Source organism: Anabrus simplex, chromosome 10 (assembly GCF_040414725.1).
Source record: "Anabrus simplex isolate iqAnaSimp1 chromosome 10, ASM4041472v1, whole genome shotgun sequence".
Classification (NCBI taxonomy): Eukaryota; Metazoa; Arthropoda; class Insecta; order Orthoptera; family Tettigoniidae; genus Anabrus; species Anabrus simplex.
In genome coordinates, this window is record NC_090274.1 from 70,204,687 (window position 1) to 70,221,529 (window position 16,843).

The window sequence follows — 16,843 nt, forward strand, 5'->3', positions numbered from 1 at the left end:
AGTGTTATATAGAGGATGGTTGCCTAGTTGTACTTCCTCTTAAAACAATAATCACCACCACCACCACCACCACCACCTTCGTGGCCCGTCTTCCTTTGCCGATACCTTCATATTTCGAAGTGTCGGACCCCTTCCATTTTTCCCTCTGATTAGTGTTATATAGAGGATGGTTGCCCAGTTGTACTTCCTCTTAAAACAATAATCACCACCACCACCCAGGGGCTCCGAATTTTGGAGAATGGTTTGGTGACCACGGGGCCCTTAGCTGAGTCCTGGTATTGCTTCCACTCACTTGTGACAGGCTCCTCACTTTCGTATAACCTATCTGACATCCCTTGGTCAACGCTTCTTCTTTTCCGACCCCGACGGTATTACGTATGGAGGTCTAGGGAGTCTTTCATTTTCATGCCCTTCGTGGCCCTTGTCTTCCTTAGCCGATACCTTTATTTATCGAAGTGTCGGACCCCTTCTGTTCTTTCTCTCTGATTAGTATTATGTAGAGGATGGTTGCCAAGTTGTACTTCCTCTTAAAACAATTTTAATTTCGTGTGGCTATTTCTAGCAGAGTGCAGCCCTTGTAAGGCAGACCCTCCGATAAGGGTGGGCGGCATCTGCCATGTGTAGGTAACTGCGTGTTATTGTGGTGGAGTATAGTGTTATGTGTGGTGTGTGAGTTGCAGGGATGTTGGGGACAGCACAAACACCCAGCCCCCGGGCCATTGGAATTAACCAATGAAGGTTAAAATCCCCGACCCGGCCGGGAATCGAACCCGGGACCCTCTGAACCGAAGGCCAGTACGCTGACCATTCAGCCAACGAGTCGGACCTTAAAACAATAATCACCACCGCCACCACCATCTCAGATGGGGGGGGGGGGAGGGTTTCACTCCTTGTAAGAGCAATGCTGTTTCCTTAACTTGGAATGAGCCACAGTCTACTGAAGCTGTCACACGGCATGGTAACTTTTAGAGAAGGATAATAATACCTGTAATTGGTGAGTAAAACTGTTTCCTGAGGTAGAAATATTTCCAAATAAAAGTAATTTTATTATTTATGGGCTACATCACAATTACTTCACTAAATATTTGACACCTTTACACTGTTTAAAATGTACTTTCATATTTTTACATTAAATTCATACACCATACAAAATAAAATATAATTGTATCTTTAACATCAAAGAGTGTATTTAGTTTTCCTGGTCTCTTCTCATCGACAGGAATGTTAGTACAGTAATGAGTATTGCTCCAGCTAAGCCCAGTGACACGCTGACTGGATAGAAGTCGTTGGTGCGGCCGGCCACAGGAGGTGCGCACAAGTTACGATACCGCGCGCTGTATCCTGGGTTTTTATGTTTACACTGCTCCCTCGCAGCCCCTTGTGTGAACTTGGTAGCACCTGACCAGCAGCAAGGCGTGAAGGCGCATACCATCCTAATTTTTCCTGCGCTCGGTATTACTTTGCCGCAGCCTACGGCGTCAGCGTCCCCCCACGATATGGCAGTGGGACACGTGAACTGTGCAGTTTGAGCAGATCCTCTAGGGATATTGTGCGTGTAAGAGGTCGTATCTGTCACGCACTTCTTGAACAGTTGATCCATAGCGACAGTTTCATTATTGCCAGCGTAATCTATTTCTAGCTGTAAATTTGTATACTCATCTTCCTTGCTTCTGCATGTGTCTTGTTCTTGTGCGTTCGACCCACATTTATTTGCCCACCTGAAATAATAAAAACAAATGTTATTGCATTCATATAGAACAGGCCTGGGTACTACTTCTTAAAACTAAAAGTTTGACAAGTGACTAGAATTACTGGTGGTGACTAGTGACAAAGAGACTAATTTCTGTTTCTCTAACATTCTTTGCCCCAGGGGCTCTGAACTTTGGAGCCTGGGCTGGCGACCACGGGGCCCTTAGCCGAGTCCTGGCATTGCTTCCACTTACTTGTGCCAGGCTACTCACTTTCATCTATCCTATCCTACCTCTCTTGGTCAACTCTTCCCCCTGTGGGTGGAGGCCTATGGAGTCTTTCATTTTCACGCCCTTCGTGGCCCTTGTCTTTCTTTGGCCGATGTCTTCTTTTTTCGAAGTGTCAGATCCCTTCCATATTTTCCCTCTGATTAGTGTTATATAGAGGATGGGTGCCTAGTTGTACTTCCTCTTAAAACAATAATCACCACCACCTCTAACATTCTTTACAAACTTGTCACTCTTTGCCATTTTATTGATAAGCTGACAAGTAAACAAAGCTGCATTCTCTGATCGTGTATGTAGGAAAAGCGTAGAAAGGGAGTGACTATAGGCGATCGCTTTACTAGTTCTGTTTTTGTTTGTTCCCAAAGAGATTGCAATGGCAATGGTACAGGTAGCAGTGCTTCGGAAAACTGAAGAAAAATCGTCCTAAGACTATATTTCTTGTAGAAAACAATTTGTTACTTTTTCAGGCAAAGTTCCCCCCTGTGGGTGGGGGCGGTAGAATAACACCCACGGTATCCCCTACCTGTCGTAAGAGGCGACTAAAAGGAGCCTCAGGGGCTCTGAACTTTGGAGCGTGGGCTGGCGACCATGGGGCCCTCAGCTGAGTCCTGGCATTGCTTCCACTTACTTGTGCCAGGCTCCTCACTTTCATCTATCCTTTCCGACCTCTCTTGGTCAACTCTTGTTCTTTTCAGACCCCGACGCTATTAGGTTTGCGAGGGCTAGGGAGTCTTTCATTTTCATGCCCTTCGTGGCCCTTGTCTTCCTTTGGCCGATATCTTCATTTTTCGAAGTGTCGGACCCCTTCCATATTTTCACTCTGATTAGTGTTATATAGAGGATGGTTGCCTAGTTGTACTTCCTCTTAAAACAATAATCACCACCACCACCTTCAGGCTAAGTCCTAGGTTTTCAATGTTAATTCTGATGTGCCTCAGGGTTCTGCTTTGGGTCAATTCCCCCTGTGGGTGGAGCTGGTAGAAACAAGGATGGTTGCCTAGTTGTACTTCCTCTCAAAACAATAATCACCACCACTAACACACACGGTATCCCCTGCCTGTCGTAAGAGGCGAAAAAAGGGGCCCAGGAGCGTGGGATGGCGACCACGGGGCCCTTAGCTGAGTCCTGGCATTGCTTCCACTTGTGCCAGGCTCCTCACTTGCATCTATCCTATGCGACCTCCGTTGGTCAGCCCCAGGGCCTCCGAACTTCGGAGCGTGGGTTGGCGACAACGGGGCCCATAGCTGAGTACTGACATTGCTTCCACTTACTTATGTCAGGCTCCTCTCTTTCATCTGTCCTGTTCGACCTCGCTTGGTCAACTCTTGTTCTTTTCGACCCCGATGGTTAGAGGTTTGCGAATCCTAGAGAGTTTTTCATTTTCATGCCCTTCGTGGCCCTTGTCCTCCTTTGGCCGAGACCTTCATTTTTCGAAGTGTTGGACCCGTTCCATTTTTCTCTCTGATTAGTGTTATATAGAGGATGGTTGCCCAGTTGTACTTCCTTTTAAAACAATAATCACCACCACATCACCACCTTCTTCACGCTACACACTCTATGGTGAAACCCATGAACCGCAAAGCGGGTCACTACCTGCCGCAGCTCGTATTTTGAGTCCATCCAGTCAGAGGACATAATTGCTTCGGTCGCATAGAAATCGTCCCATATTTCCTTCCGCTTGTCTTGCAGCTCGTGCAATAATTGTTGATAGGTCTCAGTAGGTGGCAGGTTCAACTGCATGCGAAGTTCTTCAATGTAGTATTCCTGCCGAGCCAGGACATACACCAGGCGGGAAGGGGTCAATTTTGAAAGATTCATAGCCTTTTCCAAATACCTTGCTTTGACACTTTCTAATAGTTTCAGCTGCATTAGATGACTGGGACAAAGGATTTTCCATTGGGGGATGCAAGATCAACAACTTGAGATTTGCTGATGACACCACCTTGATAGCATCATCTGAGGAGGAGTTGACAGAGCTGATTAAGAGAGTGGAGGAAGCAAGCCTACAAACTGGATTAAGCCTAAATCGACAGGAAACCGAAGTCATGATCGTTGATCGTAAGAACAACAGTCCACATATCCAACAGATTGGAGGCTCCTTACTATCCAATTCTGGTGGTTCCAAAGATGAAATAAAGCGAAGAATTGAAATAGCAAAGGTAGCAATGATCGTCTGCGCAAGATCTGGAAAGATCTCGCCATCAATAGAGAAAAGAAGCTCGTTGAATCTCTAGTCTTCTCAGTCTTCTTGTATGGCGCAGAGACGTTGACCATCCTCAAACGTGATCATGAACGGATAGAAAGCTTTGAAATGTGGTGCTGGAAGAGAATGTTGAGGATTCCTTTTACAGCTCATCGCACGAACACATGAATCCTGAACCAACTTCAGATAAAAGTTCGTCTGTCGTGTAAGGTCTCCCAGCGGATCGTACGCTACTTTGGATATATAATGCGCCGAGATGGTAGTCTTCAAAAGTTGATTGTTAAGGGCAAAGTCCAGGGAACCAGACAACGAGGACGAGTACCAACACGATGGATTGACATGGTGAACGGCCCCCTACAGTGTTCTCTCAGAGTAACCACATTGAAAGCTTTAGATAGTGAAGAATGGCGGAGTATGGTTCATCGGCTAAATGGCTGAATATTATGATAGTCACGACGCCTCAGTCATGAGGCAAAACGAAGGAGGAGAAGAGAATAGTTTCAGGCCTTTCTTCTTCAGGTGGTCCCATATACATTCCAAAGCATACGTCAAGACTGGTATCACTTTCAGCTTAAATAGGTCAATAGCCGTTTTGAGCGAAAGTTTACTAAAATTCTTCACTTCACTCATTGAAGCCACTGCGGATGCTACCTTCTCCTTCACATGTTTCACCATGGTTTTGGAATGTCACACCCATATACTTGAAGCTGTTCACTATTTGCAAGCCTATCCCTTCTAATTTGATTACTTGGTTTGTACCTAGTCTTCCTCCCGTTCTGAAGGTCAACCCCCTGTGGGTGGGGGCGGTAGAATAACACCCACGGTATCCCCTGCCTGTCGTAAGAGGCGACTAAAAGGGGCTCCAGGGGCTCTGAACTTTGGAGTGTGGGTTGGCGACCACGGGGCCCTTAGCTGAGTCCTGGCATTGCTTCCACTTACTTGTGCCATGCTCCTCACTTTCATCTATCCTATCCGACCTCACTTGGTCAACTCTTGTTCTTTTCCGACCCCGACGCTATTAGGTTTGCGAGGGCTAGGGAGTCTTACAATTTCACGCCCTTCGTGGCCCTTGTCTTCCTTTGGCCGATATCTTCATTTTTCGAAATGTCGGATCCCTTCCATTTTTTCCTCTGATTAGTGTTATATAGAGGATGGTTGCCTAGTTGTACTTCCTCTTGAAACAATAATCACCACCACCTCCTCGTTGCCTTCTACTACATGTGCGGGGATCCATTGTAAAGTGATGTTTATCTTTAAAGTTTTTAATTTTGGTAGTAGATGTTTAATGTCATGAATTCTTGATGAATGGGTTTTGATATTTGAGGATACTGCGTGTATGGCAGCTAGTGAATCTGTGAGTTGGAATGCTTTCTTAAAATGAATTGACTCTATAAATCAGATATTTTAAGCCAAGAGAGATGACTTCTATTTCTCTATCGAAATTATATCTACCTACTGGAGCGTATTGTGAGAATAATTGGCGAAAACCTCCAGCGTCTGTTCCTCTGTGATCTATTTATGAGCCCTCAGTGAAAACTCTTTACCACTGATCTTCAGCATATGTTTCGTTTAGCATACTAAGTGCTAGCTTCTCAGCATTACTGGGATAACATCTCTTTTTATATATATATAGATTATCTGAGAGAAATAGGTTGGTTTATATTGAGGTGTAGTCCAATGCGCTTATTGGTTCAAGGGTGGTTTCAATTTCGGATGACATACTTACTTAGTACCGAGCTCGATAGCTGCAGTCGCTTAAGTGCGGCCAGTATCCAGTATTCGGGAGATAGTAGGTTCGAACCCCACTGTCGGCAGCCCTGAAAATGGTTTTCCGTGGTTTCCCATTTTCACACCAGGCAAATGCTGGGGCTGTACCTTAATTAAGGCCACGGCCGTTTCCTTCTCACTCCTAGCCCTTCCCTGTCCCATCGTCGCCATAAGACCTACAGTATCTGTGTCGGTGCGACATGAAGCAAAAAAAAAACAAGATATACTTAGTGCTTTTAAAATATTTTTACTAGCGGTTATAGGTGTCGTTCGTGTTGTGTGCCTGGATTTAAATCAGATTAAAGCAAATGCACTCACACTCAGATAGTGTGTGCACCAGGGGCTCTGAACTTTGGAGCGTGTGTTGGCGACCACGGGGCCCTCAGCTGAGTCCTGGCATTGCTTCCACTCACTTGTGCCAGGCTCCTCACTTTCATCTATCCTATCCGACCTCCCTTGGTCAATTCTTGTTCTTTTCCGACCCCGAGGCTATTAGGTTTGCGAGGGCTAGGAAGTCTTTCATTTTCACGCCCTTCGTGGCCCTTGTCTTCCTTTGGCTGATACCTTCATTTTTCGAAGTGTCGGAACCCTTCCATTTTTTAATAATAATAATGTTATTTGTTTTACGTCCCACTAACTGCTCTTTTACGGTTTTCGGAGACGCCGAGGTGCCGGAATTTAGTCCCGCAGGAGTTCTTTTAGGTGCCAGTAAATCTACCGACACGAGGCTGGCGTATTTGAGCACCTTCAAATACCACCGGACTGAGCCAGAATCGAACCTGCCAAGTTGGGGTCAGAAGGCCATCCCCCTGTGGGTGGGGGCGGTAGAATAACACCCACGGTATCTCCTGCCTGTCGTAAGAGGCGACTAAAAGGGGCCCCAGGGGTTCTGAACTTTGGAGCGTGGGTTGTGACCACGGGGCCCTCAGCTGAGTCCACCCCCTGTGGGTGGGGGCGGTAGAACAACACCCACGGTAACCCCTGCCTGTCGTAAGAGGCGACTAAAAGGGGCCCCAAGGGCTCTGATCTTTGGAGCGTGGGTTAGCGACCACGGGGCCCTCAGCTGAGTCCTGGCATTGCTTCCACTTGTGCCAGGCTCCTCACTTTCATCTATCCTATCCGACCTCCCTTGGTCAACTCTTGTTTTTTTCTGACCCCGACGCTATTAGGTTTGCGAGGGCTAGGGAGTCTTTCATTTTAACGTCCTTCGTGGCCCTTGTCTTACTTTGGCCGATATCTTCATTTTTCGAAGTGTCGGACCCCTTCCATTTTTCGCTCTGATTAGTGTTATATAGAGGATGGTTGCCTAGTTGTACTTCCTCTTAAAGCAATAATCACCACCACCACCACCACCAGGCACACAGCTACTCTTAGCGTGGTGATTTCTCTCACTAATAACCTTAATTCAATTATATACACATCGTGGTTGATAATAAAACGCTGAATGCACTAACTTTACACTAGGGATATAACATTACACACACACACACACACACACACACACACACACACACACACACACACACACACACACACACACACACACAAACTACAAAATTAAAACACGGCAGAGCGATATTCTTAACCTATAGCCTCACATGAATACACGCTCACACTAAGTTTCCTTCACTAATTGAGGACTTTTCATTTAATAATGCAGTCGATAACGACACAGTCTGATATATATATATATATAGGGATGTTATTGTTTCTTCACGAACCAGTCTGATTAGAGGTCAAATGTAGGAGTTATTTTTTAAATGCTATTTATTCGAGGCGTCAACCTAAGATCTTTTACCCCAACTTTGAACCATATGTTATGAACCTGCGTGTATTTGGAAATTGCGTAAGTATACTGTGTTGAATGTGTGGAAAGAAACATTAAGAATGACAAAAACACACAGTCCCCAGTCCAGGGATATTAATCATTCACAATTAAAAACCCCTGACCCGGCCGGGAATCGAACCCGGGGCCGCCGGGTGACAGGCGGACGCCTTATATATATGAGTAAACATGTGGCCAATGTTAAAAATTTCGATAAAACGGCGAAGAATTCACATGTAACTAAACTAACTCACGTGCTAAACTTCCCCCCTAACGATCAGCTGATTGCTTTCCCGCGCTTGCTACAGTACGGCCTGTACTTCACGAAGGCAGTGGCCGTTTTCAAATGTAATATCGACGTTTGCTAATACGAGAAATGTGTGTGTAAATGTGCGATGTTTATTGAAACGCGTATATCGGTTGTCAATCTCTCATTCTCGCGTGTTATGTTCACATCAGTCTGGTCGATTCTAGAATCTAGATTTGGCGTCCTTTTTAGTCTGTGAGAAAATTTAAGAAAAAAAGACGACTAGTGACTTTTATTTAGAGATTTTAGGAGCTATTTGGAGATAATTCTGGCGAATTTTAATTTATTACTTGATAAAAATAGCATTGTGCTTCGTGGGCGCGTGATGACATATTAATCTATCCATTTGCTAAGTAATGACATGTAAGTGCATGGCTGATCCGCACTTGTGGGGCACGAGTACCTACTACAGTATTTTCGGAAGGCTTATCAGAGACCGATCATCTCACTCACATACTTCCTGTGAGGGAATAGAGATGTGCAATGTTTAGCCTTGTAGCCTCACTGGCATCTTGGAAGGGAGGGTGCGATCAGTCGTTGAGAGGAAGTTGGATGAAAACCTGTGTAGTTTCAGACCACCGAGAAGCTTGTCAGGATCAGATATTCAGTATGCGCCAGGTAAATGAAAAATGCTATGAGAGAAATAGGTAGTTGTGTTTATGTTTCCGTAGATCTAGAGAAAGCATATGACAGGGAACCGAGGGAAAAGATGTTCGCCATACTTGAGGACTATGGAATTAAAGGTAGATTATTAAAATAAATCGAAGGCATTTATGTTGTCAATTGGGCTTCAGTGAGAATTGATGGTAGAATGAGTTCTTGGTTCAGGGTACTTACAGGGGTTAGACAAGGCCGTAATCTTTCACCTACCGAGCTCGATAGCTGCAGTCGCTTAAGTGCGGCCAGTATCCAGTATTCGGGAGATAGTAGGTTCGAACCCCACTGTCGACAGCCCTAAAAATGGCTTTCCGTGGTTTCCCATTTTCGCACCAGGCAAATGCTGGGGCTGTACCTTAATTAAGGCCACGGCCGCTTCCTTCCCATTCCTAGCCCTTTCCTGTCCCATCGTCACCGTAAGACCTATCTGTGTCGGTGCGACGTAAAACAACTAGCAAAAAAAAAATCTTTCACCTGTGCTGCTCGTAGTTTACATGGATCATCTGCTGAAAGTTATAAAATGGCAGGGAGTGATTCAGTTAGGTGGAAATGTCGTCAGCAGTCTGGGCTATGCTATGGTATGAAAATTAGCCTCTTGAAGACTAAATTGATGTCGGTAGGTAAGAAATTCAACAGAATTGAATGTCAGATTGGTTATACAAAGCTAGAACAGGTCGATAATTTCAAGTATTTAGGTTGTGTGTTATCCCAGTATGGTAATATAGTGAGATTGAATCAAGGTGTAGTAAAGCTAATGCAGTGAACTCGCAGTTGCGATCAACAGCATTCTGCAAGAAGGATGTCAGCTCCCAGACGAAACTTTGCTTTATGGGAGCGAAAGCTGGGTGGACTCACCCCCCTGTGGTTGGGTGCGGTAGAATAACACCCACGGTATCCCCTGCCTATCTAAGAGGCGACTAAAAGGGGCCTTAGGGGCTCTGAAGTTTGAAGCGTGGGTTGGCGAGCACGGGGCCCTCAGCTGAGTCCTGGCATTTCTTCCACTTGTGCCGAGCTCCTCACTTTCATCTGTCCTATCCGACCTCCCTTGGTCAACTCTTGTTCTTTTCCGACTCCGACACTATTAGGTTTGCGAGAGCTAGGGAATCTTTCATTTTCACGCCCTTCGTGGCCCTTGTCTTCCTTTGGCCGATACCTTCATTTTTCGAAGTGTCGGTCCCCTTCCATTTTTTCTCTGTGATGAGTGTTATATAGAGGATGGTTGCCTAGTTGTACTTCCACTTAAAACAATAATCACCACCACCACCACCACCAGCACCACTTTCCGGGTGGAGTCAGGACATCTTATTCATAAGTTAGAAGTGACAGACATGAAAGTACCAAGAATGATTGCTGGTACAAACAGGTGGGAACAATGGCAGGAGGGTACTCGGAACGAGGAGATAAAGGCTAATTTAGGAATGAACTCGATGGATGAAGCTCTACGCATAAACTGGCTTCGGTGGCGGGTTCACGTGAGGCGAATGGAGGAGGATAGGTTACCTAGGAGGATAATGGACTCTGTTATGGAGGGTAAGAGAAGTAGAGGTAGACCAAGACGACGATGGTTAGACTCAGTTTCTAACGATTTAAAGATGCGAGGTATAGAACTAAATGAGGCCACAACACTAGTTGCAAATCGAGGATTGTGCCGACGTTTAGTAAATTCACAGAGGCTTGCAGACTGAACGCTGAAAGGCATAAGAGTCTATAATGATGTATGTATGTAATGTATGTATATATGTATGTATGTATGTATGTATGTATGTATGTATGTATAGCAACAGTCCGCTTTATAACATATACCATAGTACTCCTGTATTGCGCATGACATATATATAGAATACGAAGTTTTGACCAATTGTATTTCCTGATTTCTCCTGATTTTTGGTTTTGTGAATTTGGTAGGTATGTGGGTACTACATGCACTGCTACTGAAAACATTCTAAAGTGAACGAGTGGATTTCGAAAAAGAAAAAAAAAAAGAGCATTGCAGTTTAAGTAAGCATTTTTACAAACCTAGGGCGGAGGCACTTTTACGGGGTATTCAATGGACCTCTATAGCATGTCCGAGAAATGTCATTTCCTTACAATATTAATGCTTCGAACACTCCTTCAGAATATTCCCTGTCCAATTTCTGATCATTCACATCTCCCCCCCAGTGGGTGGGGGCGGTAGAATAACACCCACGGTATCCCCTGCCTGTCGTAAGAGGCGACTAAAAGGGGCCCCATGAGCTCTGAACTTTGGAGCGTGGATTGGCGACCACGGGGCCCTTAGCTGAGTCCTGGCATTGCTTCCACTTACTTGTGCCAGGCTCCTCACTTTCATCTCTCCTATCTGACCTTCCTAGGTCAACTCTTGTTCTTTTCCGACCCCGACGCTATTAGGTTTGCGAGGGCTAGGGAGTCTTTCATTTTCACGCCCTTCGTGGCCCTTGTCTTTCTTTGGCCGATACCTTCATTTTTCGAAGTGTCGGACCCCTCCCATTTTTTTCTCTCTGATTAGTGTTATATAGAGGATGGTTGCCCAGTTGTACTTCCTCTTAAAACAATAATCACCACCACTCATTCACATCCCCTTGTGGGTAGGGCGGTAACCCCTCCCTGTCGTAAGAGGCTACTAAAAGGCTCGGGCTCTAAACATGGGGAGCGTTGGTTGGCGACCACGGGTCTCTTAGCTTAGTCCTGGTATTGCTTCCACTTACTTGTGCCAGGTTCCTCACTTTCATCTCTCCTATCCGACCTCCCTTGGCCAACACTGGTACAGTAGAGTCTCGTTAATCCGAACTAATTGGGACCGGAGTCTGTTCTTATCACGAAATTTTCGGATTAACCGGAAAATATTTTCTAATTATAATGTTATTGTTTTTACGTCCCGGTAACTACTTTTACGGTCTCCGGAGACGCCTAGGTGCCGGGATTTTATCCCGCAGGAGTTCTTTTACGTGCCAGTAAATCTACTTACACGAGGCTGACGTATTTGAGCATCTTCAAATACAACCTGACTGAGCCACGATTGAACCTGCCAAGTTGGGATCAAAAGGCGAGCCGCCTCAACAGTCTGAGGAAAATAGTTTCTTTCTACAATACAGTACAGTACATAGACTACTATAATTTGAAATGTCCATTCTTTAGCAGTTAGATTAATAAAATACTGTATAAAATTACAGTAGGGTAGTTAAGAATCCGTACAGGAGAAAACGACAATGAAAATGACAGTGGATGGAGTGGATGGAAGCTGACTGTCATCAATTATAAACAGACCAAGAAATTGTAGCTATGGTGGAGAATGAATTTAGAGTTGATGAGGAACGGAGTGACGACGAAGAAGACCACAATGAACAACTAGTGCCACATTCAGATGCCGCGGCCGCCTTAGAACTTGCCGTACGCTACGTCGAGCAACACTCCGCTGCTACGCCCACTGATGTGATGCTTATGAGACGCAGGTTTAACACTGAGTCTTCGAGTAGGTTCCAATCACTACGACAAAAAAAACTAACAGACTTTGTAAAGACAAACGACCAGTGATTGATGGTTTATGAAATGAAATGTCGTATGGCATTTAGTGCCGGGATATCCCAGGACGGGTTTGGCTCGCCAGGTGCAGGTCTTTCTATTTGACACCCGTAGGTGACCTGCGCGTCGTGATGAGGATGAAATGATGATGAAGACAACACATACACCCAGCCCCCGTGCCATTGGAATTAACCAATTAAGGTTAAAATCCCAGACCCGGCCGGGAATCGAACCCGGGACCCTCTGAACCGAAGGCCAGTACGCTGACCGTTCAGCCAACGAGTCGGACATTGATGGTTTATGATTTGTAATTATGCTTACATTAAGTTATTGTAGTAAAATATGACTAATAAAATGAAAGTAAATCTTCATTCTATAATATGTTCTTTCTTTTTAATAAGGAGAATTATTTTTAAAAATTGAATATTTCAGTTCGGATTAACCGGACTTTCGGATTAACGGGACTCTAGTGTACTTTACCGACCCCGACGGTATTACGCATGGAGGGCTAGGGAGTCTTTCATTCTCACGCCTTTTGCTACCCTCGCCTTTCTTTGGCCGATACCTTCATTTTTCGAAGTGTCCGATCCCTTAATTTTTCTCTCTCTCGTTAGTGTTATTTAGAGGATGGTTGCCTAGTTGTACTTTCTCTTAAACCAATAATCACCACCAACACACCACCACTAATCACTCACAGGTGTTAAATTCTGGTTAATGACTCCATTCTATATTTGTCCTACTGCATTGTTTTTAAAATTTTCTATATGATATTAAACTTGTGTGAAACTGCTTGTATGAAATCAGAAGAAAGATAACAATGCCCTCTTCCTAATCTGTGGTTTCCATTATTATGGGAGATGGGTATTTTCTTATCTATAACTTAACTTGGGTATAGTGTGCATTGCTATCACCCAAATATCACTATAAAATTTGTCACAAATGGAACATAATAACTGCTTTTACACATATCAATTGAAAAATCTGCGCAAATTAAGAAATATTTGATTTTTGGAGAATATTATGTATACGTACTTCACCGCTTTACAAGTACATTTGGTGTTGCGCTCACAGTGACACACGTATGTCTTTTGTCTTACACTTTCAACGATTTCGTGTGTAATATCTGTGTTCACTGAAGTTCTTTACTTTCGTTTCATTGCTTCACTTTTCAATGACATCATTTCATTAATTGTATCGCGATATGCAATATTTAATAGGCGACAAAATGGCATGGCCAATGTACATAAGAAAAAATCAGTGGACTAGTGATTTATTGGTCCAGGGATCGAGCTACTTTCGTTCGAACAGAAATAAAAATATTTATTGGTCCAGGGATCATGGTATTTTTCTGTTGACCTCCATTTTGCTGTCTGATGGTGGTGGTGGTGATTATTGTTTTAAAAGGAAGGACAACTTGGCAACCATCCTCTATATAACACTAATCAGAGGGAAAAATGGAAGGGGTCCGACACTTCGAAAAATGAAGATATCGGCCAAAGGAAGACAAGGGCCACGAAGGGCGTGAAAATGAAAGACTCCCTAGCCCTCGCAAACCTAATAGCGTCGGGGTGGGAAAAGAACAAGAGTCGACCAAGAGAGGTCGATAGGATAGATGAAAGTGAGGAGCCTGGCACAAGTAAGTGGAAGCAATGCCAGGACTCAGCTGAGGGCCCCGTGGTCGCCAACCCACGCTCCAAAGTTCAGAGCCCCTGGGGTTTTGCTGTCTGAACTGGCCGCTCTAGTCATATGGACAAAGATAATGAGAATCTACAGACATAGCCCTCCCATTCCACGGACCTGAAGAAAGTAACAAAAGACGGCACCAGCAGCGGAGTACGACATAAACCAGTCCTGTCTACAAGCCTTAAGTATGTTTTCATATTTCTCAAATAACGACGGTATTTCTTAATTTGCCGCAGATTTTTCACTTGATATGTGTAAAAGCAATTATGTTCCATTTTTGACAAATTCTATAGTGATATTTGGGTGATACCAATCCGCATCGTACCCGTTATAACATGCACGAATATAGAAATTTTAATTTTTAGCCACAATGTTCTGTGGGCCAATGACCTAGATGTTACGCCCGTTTAATAACAATCATCACACTGTTCGGTGATTTTCAACTTAAGGCGTTTGCTGACAATAAGTACTGAAATAAAATTACAGATATTAGATACTAATTTGGTCATCACACTTACTTTTGAGCCTTTCGAGCTTTATCGTCATCCCAGTGCATAATTTCCATGTCTTTGGCTCCACCAGTGAATCCCTTCAATGCAGTTTCGATTTCCGCAGCGTTGGATGAATCAGGCCATTTGGACGAACCTCCTGCTATTAAGTCTCTGAAGGTGTTGATGTTGTGAAGAAAACGCGAACGTTCGTATAGTGTTAATGGAGCAGGAATGCAGCCACCTCTAGGCAATTCATCAGCACAAAAGTCAGGAGGTGGTCCTTGTTGTTGTGGTGGTTGTCCTGGTTGTCCTGGTTGTCCTTGTCCTGGTTGTCCTGGTTGTCCTGGTTGTCCTGGTTGTGATGAACCGAATTTCACGATAATTAGTATCACAAAAGAAAACCGTAGGAAATACATTATGAACTGAATTTCCCTGTTCCTAATCACACTGTTTTGACATCAATACGCACAAGAATATAGTTCCCAACAATGGTCGGCAATGAGTATGTTTGCTGCAATTTGCACGGCCAACTAGATGCTGCGAAGCGTCGCCTTTATGTCGGCCGTCATGACGTGACATGCTATTTTGCGAGATATCGCAAGACATTGATTGCCAGCGCACGTAGAGGGACGGCATTAAAACTGAGTGAGTAGTACCACGGCCCACTGGATCCCTCGCTGCCCTAGCTAGAGCGACGCATCAAGTCGGCCGTGGTAGTACCGTTGCCTGGTGTTCTGGGCGTTGCCTACGCCTTCTCATTCGCCCAGTCACACATGTAAACGAGCGAACACGGCGTAGTTACCAGTTCAGGCGCTTGGAGCGCTGAGAAGCTGGCATTAGTGTGCTTGACGAGACACGCCCAGTGCTCAATGCTAAGAGCGCTGGTGTAATTTTAGCCTGTGTTTGCCTTATTTGGCTTGTTCTGTTCGTCGTGAACCGTTTTAATGTTTATGTACATAATATTTACTACTGTGTGCCTTAATTAAAATGAAAAGCAGATCGGCAAGTGGCGTTTCGTTTCATGAATTTACTTCCAACTAGTAACATCATCATAAATGGCTGAATGTTACTTCAAAAAAAGAATTCCTCGCCGAATTTCAATTCAAGACCATCGAAACGATATTTTCGCTACACCGAATAAATCCACACTTTCACACTACGTAGGAGATATAAACTGCAAGACTGGAATAACATACTTAGTAAAGGAGCGCCTCTTAGCAGAAAGTCAGTGCCTAAATGAAGTAGAGAGATTGTGATTGTTGGTAGTCCATCGAACACCATATGTTATATGACAAGAAACTCGACACCTTCTTTCAACAGAAAGACGCTTCATTCCATGTTGAGCGAATAAAAACTACTCAAGATGACCGTCATGCAAGGGAAAGTAGAAATCGAATTACCCTAGTTAATAACCTTTTCTGTTTTATAATTTCTGCTGTGGCTATAAAATAAAGGTTACAGCAGCATTTTTCTTCTTTAAGAGGCTTTTGGGTACCGCTATTTTAACACTCAAAACAATGAAGGAAGTCGAAGCTTACGGTTTTTTCGTGTTGCACATTGTGAGTGACAATGGTAAGACTAATGTTAGCAGGATAATAAGAATGTCTTCTTCAAAACACATTAAACCGAAGATCTGTCATCCTGTTAATAGTGAAATGCCTCTTCTTGCTTTTACTAAAAAAATCTGTTTGATGGTTCCCAGGATATAAATGGTGATTTTATCAAGAAACTGTATCAGATGCAATCAAATAAATAATAATAATAATAATCGTATGGCCTCAGCTACCGTTTGCAGACATTTCGAATTGACGCCATCTGGCTGTCTGCTCGTCAATTTCGACGTTCCGGTTTACTCTGTCTGCCATCTAGCGGACCTAGAGTAAACCGGATCTCTCTTGGGCGTCTATGGCTGAGATTTAATTAATTTTGTCGGGTAAATACCAAATGTATCACCAGAGATCTTTTACATGCCGACATCGTACGACATGGAGTGTCGACTGGACTTTTTTCCGCCCTTCAAAAATCCGACTACCTCTGCCGGGTTTGAACCCGCTATCTTGGGATCCGGAGGCCGACACTCTACCACGGATCCACAGAGGCAGCTAGATGCAATCAAATAAAACTGTGAAACCCGTTCATTTTTCTTACATGCAAAAACATCGAGCCGTCTAAGTTTAAGAAAAATGAATGTGCTGCCGCGAAAGATATTTTCGCGACTGAAGTAATAACAGCCCTATAATATTTAAAAGACCATTATTATACAGATATGCACGATTTTTTATGCAGATACCACTGTCAAATACAAGTTATCGATAAAAAATTTATTCGACATACGTATCAGTAGCACAAATGTAGCAACATTGCAGTCGGACAAGATGCTTGATTATTTTGACAAGACCAATGTGTTCAACATTG

General features: G+C 44.0%; 2 protein-coding genes across 5 annotated transcripts in view; one reads left to right on the top strand and one right to left on the bottom strand.

The window, feature by feature from the left end:
• Nucleotides 1–16,843, top strand: part of LOC136881941 (uncharacterized) — a 478,253-nt gene that overhangs the window by 362,944 nt on the left and 98,466 nt on the right. The window lies entirely within an intron of this gene.
• On the bottom strand, nt 1,109–14,973 carry LOC136882220 (uncharacterized). The gene is made up of 2 exons (XM_067154780.2): nt 14,456–14,973; nt 1,109–1,718 (listed from the first exon to the last, which is right to left on the bottom strand). The coding sequence occupies exons 1-2, from the start codon at nt 14,842–14,844 to the stop codon at nt 1,190–1,192; spliced, it is 918 nt and encodes a 305-aa protein (XP_067010881.2). The 5' UTR covers nt 14,845–14,973; the 3' UTR covers nt 1,109–1,189.